This window comes from Copidosoma floridanum, unplaced genomic scaffold, assembly GCF_036245765.1.
Source record: "Copidosoma floridanum isolate Cflo_tuat_1 unplaced genomic scaffold, Cflo_Japanese_pri ptg000016l, whole genome shotgun sequence".
Lineage (NCBI taxonomy): Eukaryota > Metazoa > Arthropoda > Insecta > Hymenoptera > Encyrtidae > Copidosoma > Copidosoma floridanum.
Window position 1 is genome coordinate 10,924,330 of NW_028321893.1, and position 21,828 is coordinate 10,946,157.

The following is a 21,828-nucleotide window of genomic DNA, read 5'->3' on the forward strand; positions in this document are numbered from 1 at the left end:
GACAAATTGTTGACCTCTGACCTAGTGCGGCATGAGGTTTTGGCCAGCTATCTTGATATACCAGCTGCAGACTGACGCAATGCCATAGGGGTGCTTCTACGGTGCTGCCATCATTGTCAAGAATCTCCTGTGTTCAATCTTTTGGAGCAAAATAGTCGATGCAGCCATGTTCAAGTGACAAAAAAAGCCAAATGACAGGCGCATAGCGAATGATGTATTTGTAACAAAAGCTCTTGGCTAAGCTATGCTACAATAGCTGGACTGTAAATACATTTCATACGATTTATTGTCATTATACAATATCTATAGAGTCCCTTTGAAAAGAAACAAGATTTTTTTCGAGGTGCATCATAAAATTCAGAGTCCCAAAAATCATCCATATTTAAATGTAGATGATAAAAATGCTATTATTAGTTTTCATCAGTTTGATGATGATATTCAATTGATGCTTAGCAAAAAGGACTATGTTTCAGTCAAACTCAATGGGCAGGGAGTAAAGATGTAAAAACGCGTATTTTCGAACAACTTAAAAGAGTTATTTGAATTATTTAAAGAGACGTACCCAACAGTAAAATGTAGTTTCTTGAAGTTTGCCGACTAAAACATCGTATATTGGCAGGTGCCAGTGGTACTCATTCTGTTTGTGTCTGTCCAATACATAAAAATGTTTAATTATTAATCGATAGAGCCAATTTGAAATCAATTACAGCTGATTCGCAAGAACCGAAATCAAGTTATCATAACTATGTCAATCGTATATTATGTAACGTTTAATCTACAAATCGTTTTTTGGGATTAATGAGTGTTCTGGTGTAACTAATATTATCGAGCAATTGGGAAAAATTTTGAGGATGAGTTCATTGAACCTGTCAACCACAAAGAGTGAGTAACAAGTTCATACCTAGTGCAGATGAATATTTAGAATCTTTAAGTAGTAGTTCAAGTAAATAGTTGCTAAATTTTTTTTTAGTATATAAGCAAAAAGAGTTGATGGTGAAGAAGGTGAGCGGACAGTACAAAAATAAATAAAATTTCAAAATTCTTACGCAACATTTAGAAGATTTTAAAATGGCAGCTGAGAGGCACTTCTAGCCAACGTCACATAGCAAAGGACCAGTGCTGGTAGAGCAAGCCATCAAAGGTTGAATAATCCTACTTGAACACCAAAAAAGTAATCTGACTGGGCTACGGAAGCTCTACCAAGTATAACGTCTTGCTATTCAACCAATGGCGAGTACAAAAAATAAAAGAACGAGTATCAGCACGTTTTGAAGAAGCTGTAATTATAACAGAACCTTTTAAAATACCATTGTATGATTCTAATCTCACTTCAAAAGTAGAAAGCAAAGCAATTCTCTTTGTATGAAAATAATGTTGTAAAAATGTTTAAGTAAAAAATTAATATCACAATTATGATAAATATTTACACATATATGGTACTGAGATAAAAAAATGTTCACGTAGAATACAAATAAATTGAAATCTTAGAGTATCACTTGTTTCTCAAAGTGATAAGAAAAGTTTTATATTGGCAAAATAATCGATTACCAAAAAGAAAAATCATGGTAATGTGACGTGACAAGAGAGGAGGGGGCTTAAGATCTGCGTGACGCAGCGTGATAAGGGGGATGTAGGGGTCAAAGAAGTAGGAAAAAAAAGTAGCGTAATATATGAGAGGGCCCTGAAAAGAGTTCATCAAAGAAAAAGCTAGCACTTTAGGGCATTTTTCTTGCGATAGAAAGTTAGATTTTAATGGCTTGATCATCTTTAGAATTTTTTTAACTGCACTGAGAGAAATTTTTTATAAATTTTATGGTAAATACCCATAAAGATTACCGTGCAGAACGTTTAACCTGGGACTAGGTCGTCACTCCGAACTTTTTACCTAACCTTAATAATTTTTACCGTTACGCCCAGTAAAAATCATCGGATGTAACACGAAAATTCCCCTCATGACTTACGAGCGAATGTTCACTGTAGGTAACACAGAGACCGTAGTTCAATTGCATTGTATTTAAAGCAATAAAATTATCACAGTATTATACATTCATTATTATAATATATACATTCTTTAAAAATCTTATGTATATAGGACAGTCCGCTTGCAATTTCAAATCAGCTTAAGTTACAAGCGTTTGAATAAATTTAATTAATACATTTCAATTATTGTACATAAATATTTATTTAAGGTGGTACAATGTCTAACCGGTTACATTAATAAAAAAAAAAAAGAATGAGTACAGTGATGGCGAACTATAATCATGTAGTTAAAAAACATTTTGAATCGCATCTTGTACTGATAACAAATACGTTAACTGTGGACTCTGTTTTACCTACACTGAACTTTGACTCGTGAGTCGTGAGGGGAATTTTTTTGGGCACCTAATGATTTTTACTGGGCGTAACGGTAAAGATTTTTGAGGCTGGGTAAAAAGTCCAGAGTGACGACCTAGTTCCACGTTTACCGTTACGCACGTGATAATATAATCACGATGTAAGTTCAAAATGTTACTTCAAAAATTGCTTTTTTTTTTTTTTTTTTTTTTTTTTTTTTTTTTTTTTTTTTTTTTTTTTTTTTTTTTTTTTTTTCCTCTTCATTTGAAAAAGCAAGTCTTGAACTACAATTCCCAAAATTTTATAAGTTCAGAAGGCAAAAAGCCCATAAACAGTAAACAGTCAAAGATTGTAGCGTGAGGGGTCGAACGCCCGCGCCACCTCGCACCACGTAGTCTAGGAAACAAAGTACAAAATTAGGCCAAACAAGCTTAAATTAGCGCAGTAAGATATATCACGATGGAATTTTTTGTATTTGATTCATAGTGCCTGTTACGTTCAAGCAAAAAATGCTTGACGAACGCGGGGATCTTAATATTAATTGTTTGGGAATTACTGAGGATCAATAAACTGTTGAGTGGTAGTTGTTTAAATAGCGTTTATTTAATAGCGTATGTATTTACAATAGTGGTCAGCGGAGCTCAGAGCGCAATTGTTGTTGGCTCTTTGCTTGTTGAGACGTATCTGATTTATTACAATAATAGCGGAGAGAATAACTAAAGTTAACTATACAAATATACCTTGTAGTCGTTATATGAGTGAGAGTAGAAAAAGAGATAAGATAAGAAAATATAAGTTCTGAAATTAAAGTATGTTTAACTGTTAAGTGAAAGTTATAAAACTGATAAGTGTTACTTTTAGATGATAAAGCAAAGATAAAGCTATTACAATTCCAGGAAATCTAACTATTGCATTTAACGTATTGTGCTAAAGAAAATTAGAAATTAAAGAGAGAAAATTAAAAGTTCACGATTGGCGTGACCAGTGCCGTCCTGAAACTTTATGAAGATAGATATCAAATAAGCTTTAAATAAATTAATTATTGCCTTAAAAATGCTGGTTTTATAAAATCATCACTAAGAAGTTTTAAATAACAATTCGATAACTTGGTCAATTATAATAGAAATAGTTTTGGGGGTCACTAAACACGATTATGCAGTTGGTGACGACGTCCGATGCACCTGGGGCTGAGGGTGGGCATCAAACTCGTCGTCTTCTGGAATTTTGCATCTTATTTATATAACACAGATCTAAAATACTTGCTCGGGACACCCACCCTGGGCCCCAGAAGCTTCAGAAGCCGTCGCTGACTGCATGATCGTTCTCAGGAAATCTCACAACTCCTAAGTTATTATTTTGGCTCTGTATTTCACGCATAAGATGCAAAAGTCCAGAAGATGACGAGGTTGATGCCCACCCTGGGCCCCAGGTGCATCAGACGCTGTTGCTAACTGTACAATCGTGCTTAGCAACCCCCAAAACCTCCGAGTTTCAAAATTGGACCCACTTTTATTATAATTGACCGAGTTGTCGCATTGTTTTTTAATGCTTTTTAGTGATAATTTTCTACAACCAATATTTTTATTGCAATAATTGATTTAGTTAAAGCTTGTTTGATAACTATCTTCACAAAGTTTCTGGACGGCGGCATCACGAATCGAATGCAAACAATCCAATCATGATTTGTCTTATCACGCTAATTGGAGTTTGCTCAGGGCTTTATTTCCTTGACTAGCGTGCTGCGCACTTCGCAACAGTGGTGTATACCTACTGTTTCATATACTAAGTTACACTTGATTTTTTTCTTACTATAATTTCTATTTAAAAAATTTGTAACTTATTAACATTGTGAAAATATTTATTTTTCTTTCTTACAGCTGTATTCACAAATAAACTTATACATGAAATATTATATGCATTTAACTTTTTTTTTTGATTTACTAGCAATTTTTTTTTGCCTTAATTGAGAATCAGTAGACATAGCGTATTTTTAAGTACCTTTTTAAAGGTAGAAAAATCGATACATATTACATTTGTTTCTTCTGCCTTACGAATCAATGGAAATATTTAAGATAACTCTAAAGCTGCAAATTCCCTTCATTCTTATTGCTAAGATTTTACAAAAAACTTTATGCAATGCAACGATAGTGTACCCGGAATTGACGTAAAGCACGAACAAAAATATACTTCTTACTCATAGAGCAGCTGACTCACAACAAAAGCGCGCAGTGCGCGGCGCGAGGTGCCGTTCGACCGTCCTTGTTACTATCTTTGATTGTTCACCACTCGTTTGCCTTTTGTCCTCCCAACTTGATAATTTAAAGAATAGTAGTTCAAGACTTGCTCGTTCGAATAGGGCAAAAAAAACGCATTTTTCCACAGTAAGATTTGGAACCTAAATCGTGATTCTCTCTATGAAAAAAATTTTTAATTTTTAAACTGACTGCACCATTTAAAAGAGCAGGTTAAAGTCTATTAATTTACCTATTTTTCTACTTTTTAGTAAATTCTATGTCCCTATTATAACCACTAATTTCATGATACTTGTTTCTTTATTTATTTTTTCTCAATTGTGAGATTTAAGGAGGTTTGGGAAAAAAGTTCAAAATGTAATGTAAGCATATCAGGACTGGACATGAATTTTTCAGATTTTTCACCAGGGGAGACTTTCAAGAAAACAATTATTAAATATTGATAGTTCAACACGATCTCTTATGAGAAAACAAGGATAAGTTGTTTTTTAATTAATTAAAAACTATGGCCTATTATAAATATGTTGAATTTGAAAAAAAAACATTTTTTAGGTACTTAAATACAAAAGGAAGATGTTAAAAAAAAAAATCACGACTTGCCAGGCATTTAAAAAAAAACACAATTAATTACAGTTGTACAGTTTGATGTTTGTAAAGTGCAAGAGGAGGTGTACGGTAAAGTGGGCACGTCTGCGCGGGCAAGGGGCGACACCCCGTTCCTCACTTCTCTGAATGATACTTCCAAATCTCCTTAATGGTAAAAGTTTTGGTTTTAGCTGGTGCACTACAAATTTACCATTATTCTAATTTTCAAATATGGTTCTTAATTGTTGAATTACTATGTTTATAAAAAGGTTATGAGGCCAATATGTACATAGTTATACAATCTTGTACCTATTTTTTAAACTATGTCCATATGTATGCAACTTTTTTGAAAACATGAGTTTAGCATAATATTTTAAGACAATTAAAGTTTTTTCACTTGCAACACTACTTTAGTAAACAGAAATAATTATAACGTTTTTTTGTTCACTGGAGTTATATAAACTACTCGTTGAAGTTTGGTACCATAATATGTACAGTTAAAAAGATACATTTTGTTCAATTTTGTCCCTATTTATGAAATCATCTTTTTAATTGGTCTTTCATCGTATGTATAATAAATTTTTTTTTGTAAATTCATAAAGATAAATAAAATATACAACTACCACAATTTTTTTTTTTTTATCAAGTATGTTGCATAACAAATTCATACATTTTTATGTTCCATGAATAGTGACACGATCCACGAATAGGGACATTTATATGACCTTGTCTTCTTCTATGAGCGAGTTGAACAGAGCTTCATTCACTGGAAAATTGCGTCGCGCGTGCTCGAGCTCTGTAAAATTACTCATTCACACTAGTAGGGCTTCGGCCCTCTATGTGCTCCGCGTGCCAACCCCACACTTTTTCAATTACGTTAAGGAGGCTTGGGCGATTTTGAATTAAATGCTGGCTAGGTCTGAAATTCAGAGATTATATATATAAAGTTTGCTAGATTTTTTTAGGAAAACAAAATAGGTAGGTCAACACATTTTTTTTCGAGAAAATCGCTTGTGAAAATTCGTAATTTTAACACGCAACCTTACGGAACCCGAAATTCAACAGACTACCGTAGCAATAAAAAGCTGTGGGCCCACACATTAAATTAGTACATGCACTTGAAAGTATGAAGAATCTATTATTTAAAAAAAAAGAATAGGATCAACACGTTAAATTTTGATAAAATAGCGAGAAAAACATCTAACATGAGAATTGTTTTGTTCAGGTACTATAAGTGCGCATGCGCTGTACATTTATAAACATACAAGCATGAAAATTTAAGTCTAACACAAGTATAGGTATATAATAGCAGATGAGAGCAAGAGAGTACAGTGTTGTCAGCTTCATCGTGGCAGGGCCGTCATCTTTACACAAGGTACTTCGGGAAAACTAATAAATTTTTTAATATCGATTTTCCCAATGACTTTTCCGCGTATTATTGCTATTTTGTTCACACATGTGTATAATCAAAATGATTATAAAAAAAATATTACAAAGAATCATTTGTATGACAAGTACCCCACAGGGGCCCCTCAATAGATACGACACCAAACGCCCAAGCCTCCTTAAAGAATTAATTTTTTCAGTATGCTTTTGAAAGTTGAAAAAAATACAAAAGTCTTTGTAAAGTAGATCAAAGCCAAAATAGAAGCAGTGTATATTCAATAGCTACTTCAAATGGAGATGATTTTTTTTCAATGTTTATTGATCATAACTTTTTTCATTCAATCACTGAAAGTAATTTGCTATTTTCGTAGACTAACTTAACTATTTGAAGTATTGTAAAAAGTCTAGAATTTGAAGATAAATAATGTGGGGATTTTTATTTATTCACAGCAACAACGATTTATACAAGAGAAAACTATAAGAGCTTCAATGACTTTGTGGTAAGCGTGCTAGTTTTCTAGTTGAAGATACTCCAGGTATCGTGGGTTGAAATCCCATGGATAATTATCAAGACTTTTTTTCTCGGGATTTTTTGATAGCATGATAACTCGGGATGCAAAAATATCACTGTATTCGAATTTTAAAAACAATTAGTTCTGGTGATGTCAAGACCTTCAGGGGCTTTCTTTTCAAAGAAAAGCCAACACCTGGTCATCTCCTTGGGTAAAGCCATTTTTGATTTTACAAAGGTCGGTACAGCCGAGTTTTATGGAAAAATATCTTTCGTTTACCATTAGACATAAAGACAACCATATAAGAAGTTTGCTCCTGGGATTTGAATCTGAAAAAGAAAAATTGAGATAAGTAGATTTAATTATTTTAGATTAGGCTTCTATGGTCCCAAAAAAGCCTTAGAAATAGTTAAAAGAACATAACATAATTTACGTTGTACAAATATCCATTTTTAAAATAAATTAATGGTTTTAGGGTAAGATTTTAGACAAATTCTACCAGTTTTATAAAATAGTAGTTAAAGCATTATTGTACGAGAAAGTAATAAATCATCTTATCTTTCGTCGTTGTTTCGTATTCTAAAACTAAATATCAATATTTGTTTAACTGACAAAAAATTAAAAAAATTGTGAATAGAAATTGAATAAGAAAAAATTAAATTATTTAAGTGCCAAATAAATAGAAAATAACTGATATTTATTCCGAAAATTTTGGTGAAGATACTAACTTTTCACTAAATAACGTTATATTAACTTTTTATAACGAATATACTTATTTTTAAAAAAGGACAAGGACATTCTTTTTGCAAATTCTCGATGAATGAGCAACATTCCTCTTTTGCAATTTATATTATTATTTGCAATAAGTTATTCAAATTTAAATTAAATCAACATATACTAACAACATATGAGCATAATTGCTCTTACGACCTTTAGAAATTTAAAAATAGTTAAATCACTGCTACTTGCGCTTGTTCACTTTGACAAGTAATCGGTGACTATGTCAGTATGACAAGGATGATAATAATAAATAACTGTATTGGCTAAAACTAGGTATCTTCTATGTTTAATTTTTTTTATGCTGTTGTGGAGTTTTGGCCTCTTTAGCTCTTTTTGTTTTTGGACTGTATTTTGAGAGAAGCCGGGTAGTAAGATTAGAAGGAAATAAATAGAGTGAATCTTCTTTTTTTTGTTTTATATCTTGCACTTTAATTATTTTGGTCTCATTAATTACAAAATTTCACTTGATTACAAAAGGGTTTAAAGCTTTAACTCAGAATTGTTGAGTTTATTGAGACAGGTTTCAGTTTAATCACTGAACTTAATCTCGTTTTAACGTTTTGTGTTCTGTCTAATCACTTAAACTGTATTGAACTGAATACATGTCGTTGAATTTATACTCATGAAAGCAAGAGAGTTAAGCTCAACTTTAATTCCAAAAAATCTTGTTCACTTTAAGATTAGGCGTTTTAAGGTGAGGCGCACTGGCCTCGTCTTATTCAGAGCGACAGAGACGTCTTGCCAAGTTGGTGAACAGCCGGCAACTCTTGCTTTCATTAGCGCTATCTCTTTTCTTTCACATTTCTACCTTCTTTCACCAAGCTAATATCTGAACAAACTCCCCCTTTGGCCTGCACCTTTTCAAAGAAAAGGGCAAGGCAACCCTGAACTTTGGTCGCTTTCTACCAAGAGTACGAGACGATGAATGGGATGGGAGAGGGTACCCGAACAAGTCTTAACGGAAGCTACTCGAACTAGAGCGTCCTTTCTGGGAAAGACTTTAAGAATACGCTCAAGGAACCAACTACCGGGAAGGGTGTTTTCTGCCTTTATCAGGACTATGTCCCCAAGCTTAATAGAACGCGATGGTCTTAGCCATTTCTTTCTAGGTTAGAGTGAAGTAAGCTACTCCGCAGACGACCTTTTCCAAAATTGCTGCGCGAGTTGAGCGATGAATTGCCACCGACGGAGTAGGGGAACGTTAATATCGTACAATTTTGGCTCAGGCAAGATATAAGGCTCTTTTAAAGTTAATAAAAAAACAGGGGTAAGAATGGCGAGACTATCTAAATCATTGGTGAGAGGGACTAGAGGTCGAGAGTTCAACAGAGCTTCAATTTGGAAGAGTAAAGTGGAGTAACCGACAAACGTAAGTGCTTGATCACCGATCACTCTTTTTAGGTGATATTTTGCAGACTTTACTGCGGCTTCCCAGAGCCCACCGACATGCGGGGCGGCTGCGGCGTTATATTTTCACGTGGTGTTCATACCAGCTAACTGAGCCTCGCGGTAAGAAAGACTGAACTCATATAGCGTTTGAGACAATTCTCTTTCAGCACCAATGAAATTTGTACCTCTGTTGCTATACAATTCAACACGCACCCCACGACGAGCGCTAAATCTGGTAAAGGCTGAAATAAAAGATTCCGAGGAATAATCCTCTACAATCTCAAGGTGAACTGCACGAGTACACATGCAGACAAAACAGCGATCTAGCCCTTAGAAGAAGCTCTACCTCTTGTTTTAGCCAAACAAACCTTGACAGGTCTGGCGTAATCTACACCCGTTTTGAAAAAAGGGGGTGTAGGCAAAACTCTAGGAACAGGGAGGGGGCTCATCATTTGGGACTAGGTACGACCCGAATATCTCCTACAAGTAACACAACGTGAAGTGAGGGAACCCACGGTTTGAAGACCTCCAACAATCCAAAATTCATAGCAAACACGATATCTCTACGCTCTACAACAGATTTATCATTAAAGGCAGGACACGATTTCAAGGAGTGAGATCCATGACAAAGCAAACATTGGGAGTTATCAATACTCAATGAGTGAGTGGTTGCATTTTTACTATGTGTCTGTCGATTCGAAAAACTACGACCACCTATCCTTTCTAAAAACATTGACTGGTTGAAAAAAAATTTACGAAGCTGATCCAAAGTTGCAGGGCCAGTCTCAAAACCAAAAGAACGTTGCCAATCGCGCTTAGCTCCAATTTCAAATTTACTAACATCGAGTTCGATAAATAAATCCGCATCTGCAATGTTGCGCTCAATAGTGACGAGAGAATCAAGTGGCACTAACATGTCGGTTTGGAGTCGCTTGAGTTCACTGTGAAAATCAGATTTCATGGATCTACAGGATAAGATCAATTTTAAGTTATAAGATACTAATCTTCTTCGGCTACCGTAATTTTGGCAAAGAGTATCCCATGCAATTTCGTAATTATTGGCTGTTACAGGCAAACTCTTTATTAGCTCAGCCGCTTCACCAGAGAGATAAGATCGAAGGTGATGAAACTTAACTACAGTGGTTATATCATTACGTCGATGGATCAACGAACGAAACAGATCTTTAAAGGGCTCCCACGCTTGCAAGTCACCTGTAAAAACTGGATGTTCAACTGGAGTTGAGCAACAGCATTAAGTGCAATACCTTGGTTTCCGGTACAGTTAAATGCGGACTCATCTAAAGAAATTAAAACGTTGAACTGATCCAGAAAATCATTAAAAGTGCCTTTCGAGGTATAGTTATCATCACATGTGTGTATTTGTATCGATAAATAAACTCTAGAAAACATTAAATTCACTTCTTCAATGACGTCAAAATATACGGGAATTTTGCCAATATTCATCCGGAAAAACCGGGAAACATATGGAAAATTTTGTTTTAGGCTTCTAGTCGACACCCTGGGTTTGGAGATTCTTCAGTGTTAATTTTCATAAGTCTTTTCTTTATATATTTATTAATGAAATGTGTAGGATATTAGTTCTCGTGCAAAATCTGTCTTGTAATCTTAATATTATGACTACGGAACAAACGTCGTTACGTTAAATAATTCCCTTCAGCGTTTGTAATAAAATTAATCTGAGTGCTTGCGTTTATGTCTTAAATTTGTGGTTTTTGTATTGATTTACTGTTAAATTTGTTAATAGAGCCTGAAGAGGTCGACACTTCGGTCGATGAAATGTCGCTGAAAGAAGAACGTGTTGTGTGTGTTTTTTATTTAGAAGTTTGCCCCAAAAGATCAATAAAAAATTACAAAATTATAATAATATGGAGAGCAAAAAACATCATAACTATTACTAAATATTGCGTCACAGAAGTCAAGGAGGTTTGATTTTTTTTCCGGGGGGTGTTGTGCGGGTACACGGGGGCTCCCATAAGACAATGTGTTGAAGTGAGTTGTACTAACCGTGCATGAGAATGTCAGCTCACTGCATCGCGGCTAATTTAACTGTGTTCAACTCGTCAGTACCCAAAGGTTAGACCATTAAATGTTAAGAAAAAATAACCTTACATACTTTAAGGCAGCTAGTTTCCGATAGTTCGTGTAAAAAACTTGAAAACATGTTGTTTATATGATTAAAATTAACCTTAAAAAAGTAGAAAGAGACTCAGTCTTCGTCAACAAAATTGTGTTATAAATTTTCTAAAAACAAACTTTTTTTTTGCATTGCATTATAGTTTGAGGTCTTGTTTATATCTGTACAGATATTTTTTTTCAAATGGCTAATAAGGTACATATTTTTTCATACAAGAGTCTTCCTTGGGAGTTAAGCTATCCATTTAAACTTTTTCTAGATCATGAATACTCTCTTGCCTCGAAATTTGTGCAACAAAGGCTGAATAATCGCTCTCACCCATAAGAGAAATGTTAGATAATACGATTTCGGGAATTTTTTTCTTCAAGATTCGGCTGATAAAAAATATTTAAAAAATTCATGTGTACTTTGAGCATGTAAAAGTACAACATTAATTTCTTTTAGCGAGTGAATACATCTCCTCAAAAACGACCGAATCTCCTTAATATTATCATTCAAATTATATATTAATTTTATGAACACACATTACTTAAAAATGCTTGTTTCTACAAAACTGCCTTAGCTGAAGTTTGTGAAAAAAACGGTGAATTAGTAATGCAAGAAATTAATGTGCTTATAAAATTTTTTTCTTAGTTACGAATTGTTTGGAGGTTTTCAATAACTGTCCCTACAGATAGAAAATAATCGTAGTTTCTTTATTTTTCCTGCTATAGTAATGTTTAAATAATACTTATAAATAAAATGCTTATTGCCTGATTGAATCATACATTGTTTTAGGTAAAGCTCGTAGGCTGAAGCAGGCAAAAGAAGAAGCTCAGGATGAAATTGAAAAGTATAGACAAGAGAGAGAAAAACAATTCCGTGAATTTGAGACTAAGGTAAAAGAAATTGTTACCATTGTTACTTAAGTTGCATGTCATTTAAAGTTTACTCATAGAAGACTGACAGTTATTTAAGATGTTATTTAAGAGGTTGACTGACCATCATTCCTGTAACGGTTAGAACTTGTATTTGTATGACAAAACTTACTTGATATATTTTACCATACTGTTAAAACCAGAACTTTTATAACGTTTTCAGTTATTTTTCTTTCTATTTTTATTTTATTTTATTTTTTTAAAGATATTTTTCTTGCCAGTGCAAAAAATTTAAGTTGCAAAATTATTACGATGAATGCTATGACAAAACGACTCAAGTCGGAAGGACTAAGTATGTTGTCGTAGTTCCTGAATTGAAATAAATACCATACTTCATACTACAAAGATTGAAAAAATGCAATTTATGTTGTCATTTCAATCGTCATCCGAGAGCAGTTGAATAATGTATTGTCACAGTAAAAAATTTGCAGTATAATTAAAATTTCTTTTACCAGTGTGGTAAAAATACTGCACATACTTAATTTTTTTAGTTGCAAGTGTCAAATAACAAGAATATGACCTTCATTATTCCAAAGAAATTATTTTATTATCGTTGCATATGATCTAGTGCAATTATGCGATTGTAACGCTAAGTTTTTACAGTTTTTTGTACTAAAGACTACTAATTTAAGGGATATGTAGTTTCTCTACCAGAAATCTTGTACTTTACATTACCAGATGTACTACATGATATATTTGTAAGTGAACAGTCATTTATATATTTTTCAAAATAGTAAGTTAGATACTTGTATATGATCGTTAAGAAGAAAATCTTGTAAATAATCAACTTATAATGGTCTTCAACTGTCTTTTACACGAGAAACTTATATAGTGAAGGATAATTTATGAAAAATTATAAATATTGGCCATAAGGAGGCCTGTCTGAATCTTTTTTTTTATATGTATGACCTTATACTGTGAGTAAAATTTATTAAAAACTTTTTGTAGACATGTAAGTAACGATGTTACGAACCAATTAAGAACTAGTATTCAATAAAATTGTATTATTAACAATAAAGCTTATTGAATTTAAGCTCTATGTTTATCGAAAAACTTTCATATTGCTAATACCATTCATAATCTTCCGACAATTTTTTAAAATACAAAAATGATTATTGAAATAAACTATCCATAATATTTCTGCAACTTTAATAGAAATAAATTTTTTTTATATAAGTATAACTGCTATCAGTGCAGCTTAATTTTTTTGCATATTTTAAACTCTATTGTGCAACCATCTGCTGCAATTTATAATTTATTAGAATGGAATTTTTATGCTACAAGCATTTAAGTGCCTTAATAAAATTATCTGATGTGAATATTTCTTTACCGTCAGTTATGAGTAAATAATTTTTATCTATATGAATAAAATTAAATACAATAATGTTGTATTTAACACGTTAACATGAGATTTCAATATGAATTGTCATTTTCTACTACTAGTTTTTTTGTAATATTGAAATGTTCTCGTGTAGTTAACTTTTGTGGAAGTATATGATACGTGTCGTACGGAGACGAGACTGGCATACAAACCAATGACCGGAGCAGAGAACCTGTCAAAACTGGTTATTTGGCTTTAACAATGCACTGGAAAGTGCTACCATGCAGCCCCTTCAGTGCTAGTAAGCCTAGATTAGTCAGCCTACCATGTCTTTTTTGTTAACAAGGCGTACAGCTACATCAAATGTGGTTACCCGGTATTACTCGGGCATTATTGTCTGTCTTCACCTGCTGCCAAGGCCCCCTTGCCAGCAAAAGATAGATCCCGCCACCCGAAACCAAAAATATCTTATTAGTGTGCCTGTGTTGGTTTAGTGTGAGTGTCATGCTTTTATCTGAAAAGAATGTTATAACTATCGCTAATTTCTGTACACGGCTAGTGCGAGTTTTTTTAGTCTGCCTCAAGCATTCAGGATGTACCCACGGTGATGTGCCCAAGCGAAAAGTAAAAGGCACTTAGCACAAGGAGTGCTGGCCCACGTATTCACATCGATGAGAGCAAAAAGCTCAAGGCTCATTCCCCTACAGACATAAATACACAAACCAACACCCCTCACACGCTTTCACTCTTATTATTTGTCAACGCCGCGAATAGTGTCCTGACCTGCTTGGTACCCCTCAGAACTAGGGAGTGCCCCTATCTGCCACCTTAAAAGCGCCTGATAAAAAAAAACTAGCAGAAATCCACCGGGGATAGTGATAGTAGTAAGGGTACTAATATTTACTGTTACGTAATGCCTGAAACAATAAATTGTTAATTAATAGAATAGTGTTTTAATTGAATATGAGTTTAAACCATTGAAAAATAATTTGTATCTTGCCCTTAAAGTATCATGACAGTTTTATTGATGGAAGAAGCAATGCACATGCAAATTACCTTTATTTACAGTTGGATAATCATCGAAATTAATGTAATTTTACTCCATCTGTCTTTGCGCTACTGTTACACTGAACAACACAGCACTTACACCCATATTTCATAAACGTTTTAATAATAGAAATCACAATGATCATGTCTTATTTCACATAACTATCTTTCTTTTTGCCGTCTGCTTCTGAGAGTGTGCTCTGGATCGAAAACTAACGAGACTTCATTAATATATTGTTACATTAAAATATTTTACAACCGTTCTTGGCACCACATAGTTCATTTTTTTACATTTGTGTAATTGCAATTTTATAATATTAATACTATTTATGCATAAGTGATGATAACATCTGTAAATTTTACGAAATACTGTTATTTATGCCTTAATTAAGCAAAAATGACAGTAATTTGGTACCCCAGGTTTCCTGTTTTCGCCACTACGCACGCTGGCGTCGACTCATCTATTCCCTCCCATCACTTGCACCTGGCCAATAAAATTTTTTGTGCGTATTTTGAATAAAGATTTTATCTACCCTCGGAAATATATCAAACTTCATTCAAAGAATATACTTTTCTTTACGACAAATATGGCCCAGCTGATGTGCAAGGAAAGTTGAATGAGAGATGGAACGGTACAATAAAAGTGGAAAAAAAAGAAAATCGTATTACCGCAGCAAAAAAGGTGTTAAAAGAAATTCGACAAGAAACCACGAAAAAAAAAGGCTCAAAGAACTTCAAACCTTTTAAAAGTATCTTGAGATTTCTTTTTTTTTTACATACGTAACATACAACAGTGACGCCAATTAATGTACATGTACGTTTATTTTTTGTCTGTATTTTTAGCCATCAGGGTCGAATAAACCAGACACAGTTCATGAAATGAATGCTATCGAGCCTTTACAAAATGTAGCAGATATTCATAATTTCGATAACGTAGAAAATGAAACTATTAGCTTAACTTTAAATAATAGTACCCAGAAAATTTAAGTAAATTTGCATTACTCTACGCATTCTGCAGAAGAAACCGTTGACTCTCTAATATCAAGTAATGTTTCTGCACTTTTATTGTTATTTTATTTCAAATGTAAAAGTGATTTAAAATTTTTTTAATCAATTTTATTTATGTTATTAAAAAAAAATGATTAAATAATACTAGAAGTAACTTGTTGCAAATTTTTAATTACTGAATGACTCATGACTCTTATATTCATTTATTAATATCGTAATTTTTAAGAAAAGCATTAAACATGTTTTATGTTCTCAATGATTTTATTATTAATTTTTTTATAAATTCATATTTTGATTAAATTTTCATATTTGGTTTTATTTATAGCTTGTTCACTAAACAACGTAGTGGAACTTCCTCCAAATAGACAAAATAAGCGAAAATCTGATACAACTCTAGTTCATAATGCTGCTCAAAAAAAAAAAATATAAAATTTTAAAAAAGATTTGCATTAAACTTTTAGAACAAATCGCTGGTTTAGCTACAATTGAAACAAAAGAAATATCAAAGAGTTACAAGAGAATATTGTCCAAGAAAAAAATCATTTGAAGATCCTGCAACAATCTTTGGAGCTCTAAAAACTTCATCGAGATGAAAAAAATTCTGCAAATACTTATTGCAACATAGTAGTCTGTCGTAACAAACCCCCACCTCCTGGTGAGAGTTTCCGAACAAAGCCACTGTGCAGCCGCTAACTTACTAGGAAGTAAGAGTACTATCCTTCCTCCTTTACCGCCTAAAATCGTAAATAAAGAAGGTTGTACGACGGGTAGAGAGGACATGCAAAATTTTGGAGTAGTAGAGAGAGCGACGTGGTGTAGTATTATGGGTATCCTATTACATACGAAGTATATTGCTTTGATGGGACCAAAGTGTTGCATGTTATTGTACGTGAGATGATATGACGGGTGGGGAGAGTATAGGGAGTAACTATATTTGACATACTAAGATAAAAGAGAGAAAGAGACATACATTATGATAAACAACCAACTACTTAGGAGACCGAACGACAGAGACGTGAATGGCGCTACTGTAATTGTATGATTCATCATATACTATGATTTTGGAGTGTGTATAAGGGATATGTGACTGAAGACGCTATTTTTGGGGACTATATGATTGATAGAAGTGGCAGAGAAGAAAACACAGATTCGCACATCACTGCTTGGCTTGTAATTTTCCCAATTAGTCCCCAAAAATGGTGGAGTCAATCAGTGACTTTCGGACACTTCAGCCACTCTTTCTTTATAACCACTTTATTAATTGAAAGAACCAGAGCGCTATTTCTCGACAGACACAGATGGCAAAGTCATGGCTACTGCTATGGGCCACAGTTTTTCGCTGCAGTGGCTAGTCAACTTTATTTTTCGCACGGATTATCTTAGCGCTGACTCTCCAAAGCCACTCACGAATTTTTCATCAATGCACGGAGTGCTAAAGTATACTGATTAGTCGTATGACTCGCCACCACGCTGTTGAGCTAGCTCTTTTCGAAAACGCTCACGGTTACGTGAGTTGCGCGTGAATCGCCGAAATAAACCGACCAAGCATACGAGCCACTTCTCTGTATACTACTTAGCTTACCCAAAACGACCGTGATCTCACGAGCGGTGTGCGGAGACTCGACTCCGGACATTCAGTTGAATTATCGGATTACCTCAAGTCAGCACATTCTTGAAAGTGTTGCGATCGACTTGTAATTGCGGTGATGTTGTAGTTCACCGACAAAAATACGGCCCCGTAGTAGCTACCACATGTAAGAACTCTGCCTCTTGACTCGATATAGACGATAGTAATGGCTGTTACTGTGGCCTACAGTTCTTTACTACAGTAGCAAATCAACTTTATCTCTCGCGTGGATCGTTTTTGCGCTAGCTCTCCGAAGACTCCCATAGATTTGTTAGCAATACACGAATCACAAAAATTTATTAATTGGTCTTACGATCTGTCACCATACCGTTGGGCTAGCTCTTTTCGAAAGTGCTCATGATCACGTGGGTGGCGCGCATGTCGTCGAAATTAATCGCCTGACTGCACAGTCCGCTTTTTTGTGCACTAGTATACCCTAAAACGGTCATAGACTAACAAGTTAGCCATACAGTTACAAATACATGACGGAGCCTATTACTCCTCTCTCTCCTCTTATGTGGTGAGATATATAACAGCGAGCTGTAAGTCTACGGATGTTTTTCGCATTATGATGATTCAATCAATTTATGAGTAGGAATTTTGTAGAGTATAATGATAAAGTAGAGAAAGGGGAAATGCTCAGTCGCCTAAAGTATGACCGTAAACTTTGTCTCTATCATTTATCTTTTAACGGTGAACGCTTTAACAACTAACCAATAAGATGGGTGAGAAACTAAGAATCAAACTTTATTGCAACTCATTAAAAGAGCAATGATAATGGTTGTTGAATTCCACTTTTAAAAAAATCGTATGAGAAAAGAATGAAAAAAAATGTTTCTCAAAATGTTTCGCACAATCCAAAAAAAAATGGACATTAACTTATAAAAAGTGAATCACAGAAAACTAATTACCCTTTTCGGGTCAATACATGACTCATTAAAAGTAGAGGATTCAAGTAAGAAAATTCTGCGGTTTTAGTTACATAAATATATCTAATTACTACCTGTCAGCACATTCTTGAAACTGTTACGGTGGATGGTTTATAATCAACGTCAGCACAAACATTGGAATGAATGTTTATACTTTACTGTTAAAAAAAAACGTACTCCAAGAAATCTCTCATCAGCACATTTTTTAATTTTGGAAAACAAAATTGTCCTAATGGTAGTTACACGAGTAACTGTAGTTACAAAACTGTCAGGAAAATTTATTCAGGAGGCAATCCTAGCTGTAAGTATAAGCGGTGGTGGCTAAAAGAGCTCGATTAGTGGTCGACCCGACAAAACGAGTTGATTGATCACGCAAGCCGCGTTTGCGCTAGCCTTTCAAAAGCGCTCGTGATCTCGCAAGTGATGCGTGGAGGCCTCAGAAGCGGTCGCTCAGCTTTTCGACAGAGTTTAGTTTGACAGTATCGATACTTGATAACAACACCCGTGGACGTGCACACTGAGTGGACCTACTGTTTGCGGCAAGACTGTATTTATCGCACGGTTTTTGCGATACATTGACCATATGAGAATACTCGTTTCGAGCGGGTCATTTTTTGTTACGGTAAGTGGCAGTGGCAATTACCATAAAATAGCGATTGGGTGGGCAACCATATACCAAAATTGGTCATGATTAATGATTTGATGCGCGAATTATCCGGTGGTTGCGGTATTGTCAATTTACTTACTGTAGGCAGTCACTATAATAATTTTAGCGTAATCTTTATCTCGCAAAATATATTTTATCAAGGTAAGGGCCAGTGCAATACATCGCTAAACTTGCAATTCTTTGTTACTTTAGGAAACTGACGAGATTGCATACAAACACAACATCTTTCGAGACAAGTGTTTCCGAAAAATCCACGGTTTTTTCAAGAATCGTATTAGGACGCTACTTTGCGACCATTTGCTTACTTTTTCTTAGATCTCAAGCAAAATAAGCTGGACAATTGTCGATTTAGAACTAGTATTTTCCCAGATAATGAGTATATGTATGGATACGTGGCTGAAAAACAGATGAAAGGAAGAGACACGGTGATCAAGTTCCAATCGTATCGTTGTAACGGCGTCCAAGTCACGCTTACCATTTGGTTGAAAACATGTCGCTATTTTTAGAGCTCTTTATCATCTTGACACCAAACCACAGAGGGCGCTGTTGCGTAAAGCCGATACGACGCTTATCAAGTAAGTTTGCGAGTGCGCGTTGAACATTCTCAAAGGAAACGTTTCGTTAACTATAACAGACAAAAAATGTTTGCATAGACACCCCAGTGTTCTCAGAAAGCTCGCGAACGCAAAAATTGGTCCGTCGTCAAAGAAAAAAAATCATCGTAAAACAGGTAGGAAGTTTCATATCTGCTTTGTTGGGTCCGCTTCCCAGAACGGTGTTGTTGATGCTGTAACAAACATGGAGTAAAACAATGATTCTTTTGCCTCAAGAAAGTGTAGACCAATTGCGAAACAAATTCCTCAACGATAGTCTAAAGTCAGTGCAAACACTGGGTACAACGATGAGTTGACTCAACGCAGAAATAAATGACATCTTGAGTTAACCGTGTACCGACGAATGAGAAAAGTGTAAGAAATACCAACAAGTTTTGCAACAGTATTCACACCTTTAGAAATTAGACAGTAAAAGAAAACGGCAAGCTAATGCAGTTACGGCGAATACCAAGGCATCTTAAGATAACGATTCCTCTGATAATGACGTTAACTAGGATGAAAAGCATAAAGAGAAGAAAAGACAAGATGCCGAGGTTATGAAAAGCTTATCGAAAAAGTTTCATCAGGAAGCTGCAGTTATTGCACGACAGTTGCATGCTACTGGTATTTTTAAGTGAAGCAGTAAACATACCGTTGTCATAAGTAGCGTTCGTGTACCACATTCGAACATTATCGATCTGGTAAACGATGCCTTAAGGGACAGGAAAAAATGCTCACCGGTGGGGCATGATCAGTTTGCAGTAGAACTTTGTTTGTCGAACATCCCGTAAGAGTTTGTCGGAAACGTACAAGTCTTAAAATAACTGATCTACGACGACGACGACGACGACAACGACAACGACAACGATAAATCAAAACCGCTAAACAAAAGTCTAAAAACTACGTTAAGTAGTGGAAGTCTTTTTCATGAAAGTAATACTCAATCAATAGCATCGCCAAAAAATAAAAAAAATTCTCAAAAGTTGTGCCTCCGTCAAAACAAGTACAAACATGGTTAAGCTCGATTAAGTAAAAAAGGGACCGAGGCAAAGACACAGAAGTAAAACTCGAGAAAAAGGTAAAAAACAGTGATCTCGACGCTTTAATTGACTTGCGACCGTTTGAGATGCATGTACCTAGATACAAATCTTGCGATCCTGGAACGAAGCTATCAAAGCGCATTGAGCACGGTAATGTGGGTATAAATTCCTGGGACGAAGCATGTCGTCAGCATGATCTAGCCTATGCTACGAAGAAAAAGCCGATCGTCGCCAGTCAGCCGATAAGGCGTTGGCTCAATTTCCTTTTTCACGTATGCTTGCTGGAGAAACACCGCTGGGTGAATTAACAGTCGCTTCATTAACAGCATACTGCATGTGTAGCAAGATTACATTTGAGAAGTTTTTTCGCACATCAAGAGAGCCATTGGATCTCAGTCTAAAAAGAAAAAAAAGGAAAAAAATAGTGCATTTTGCAAAAGCTTTACTACGAAGTGGCGTGACCAACTGCATACGCTGGTGGTAACAAACTCGCGAGTTTTGTGAAAAATAAATTCTTTGTCGTACGAGGTAATGGTGACGAATACATTAATCTCGCACACACGATGCTCAGTCTTCGTGTCAAGTTGGCTGTCAATAAAGATGAAAAATTGAATGCTGATGTAGCATCTAAAATTACAAGGGCGGGGCCAATAAATTATTCTATGCATTAGTTGTTCAATCAAGTTGATGTGTTTTTTAATCAGAAACCTGTATCACCTCCTAACAATGCGTACGCTGACAAAGAGTATTTGAAAACTGTATTTAATTACGGATCTGTAGAACAATCATCCTCCTTGACAAGTGCCTTATGGTGCATTGATACGGCAACAAAAATAGACGATGTGTTGGATGCCAATGCGAGGCGTATCAAGTGACGTACGTTACTAGTAGTAAAGAAATCAATTGATCTGATTAGTCATCTCTATTACGATGTATGCAATAAGGAAAAATTACTCATCAATAGCGTCAAGGTCAGAATGCGGTGAGTAAGATCTTGCGATGCATTTTGTCTTATAGATACTTCGAACTTAGTTTCCGTTCGTATCAAAAGAGCAAATCTTCTAGTGAGATGCGTTAAAATAAGCCCATCTGATTTGCTAGCCTATACCAAAGCTATGTCAAAGAGCACGGCAAAATATCCGCTCTCGCGTCTCGAAGGAAACGCTGTGATGATGCACAATGGTATTCATGGCAAAGCTTTGAATAATATTATTTTGGGCCAGTTACCTAAGCGAATAATCGTCGGTTTCGTTAAAAAACACGCTTATAATGGCGATCGCACAATA

General features: G+C 34.9%; 1 protein-coding gene across 2 annotated transcripts in view; it reads left to right on the plus strand.

The window, feature by feature from the left end:
• Vha13 (V-type proton ATPase subunit Vha13) overlaps nucleotides 1–21,828 on the plus strand; it is a 221,066-nt gene that overhangs the window by 35,639 nt on the left and 163,599 nt on the right. For both annotated transcript variants that reach the window (XM_089592305.1, XM_089592304.1), the window contains exon 2: nucleotides 12,171–12,271. In XM_089592305.1, the coding sequence (XP_089448431.1) occupies nucleotides 12,171–12,271 (101 nt within the window). The remainder of the gene's footprint in view (nucleotides 1–12,170; nucleotides 12,272–21,828) is intronic.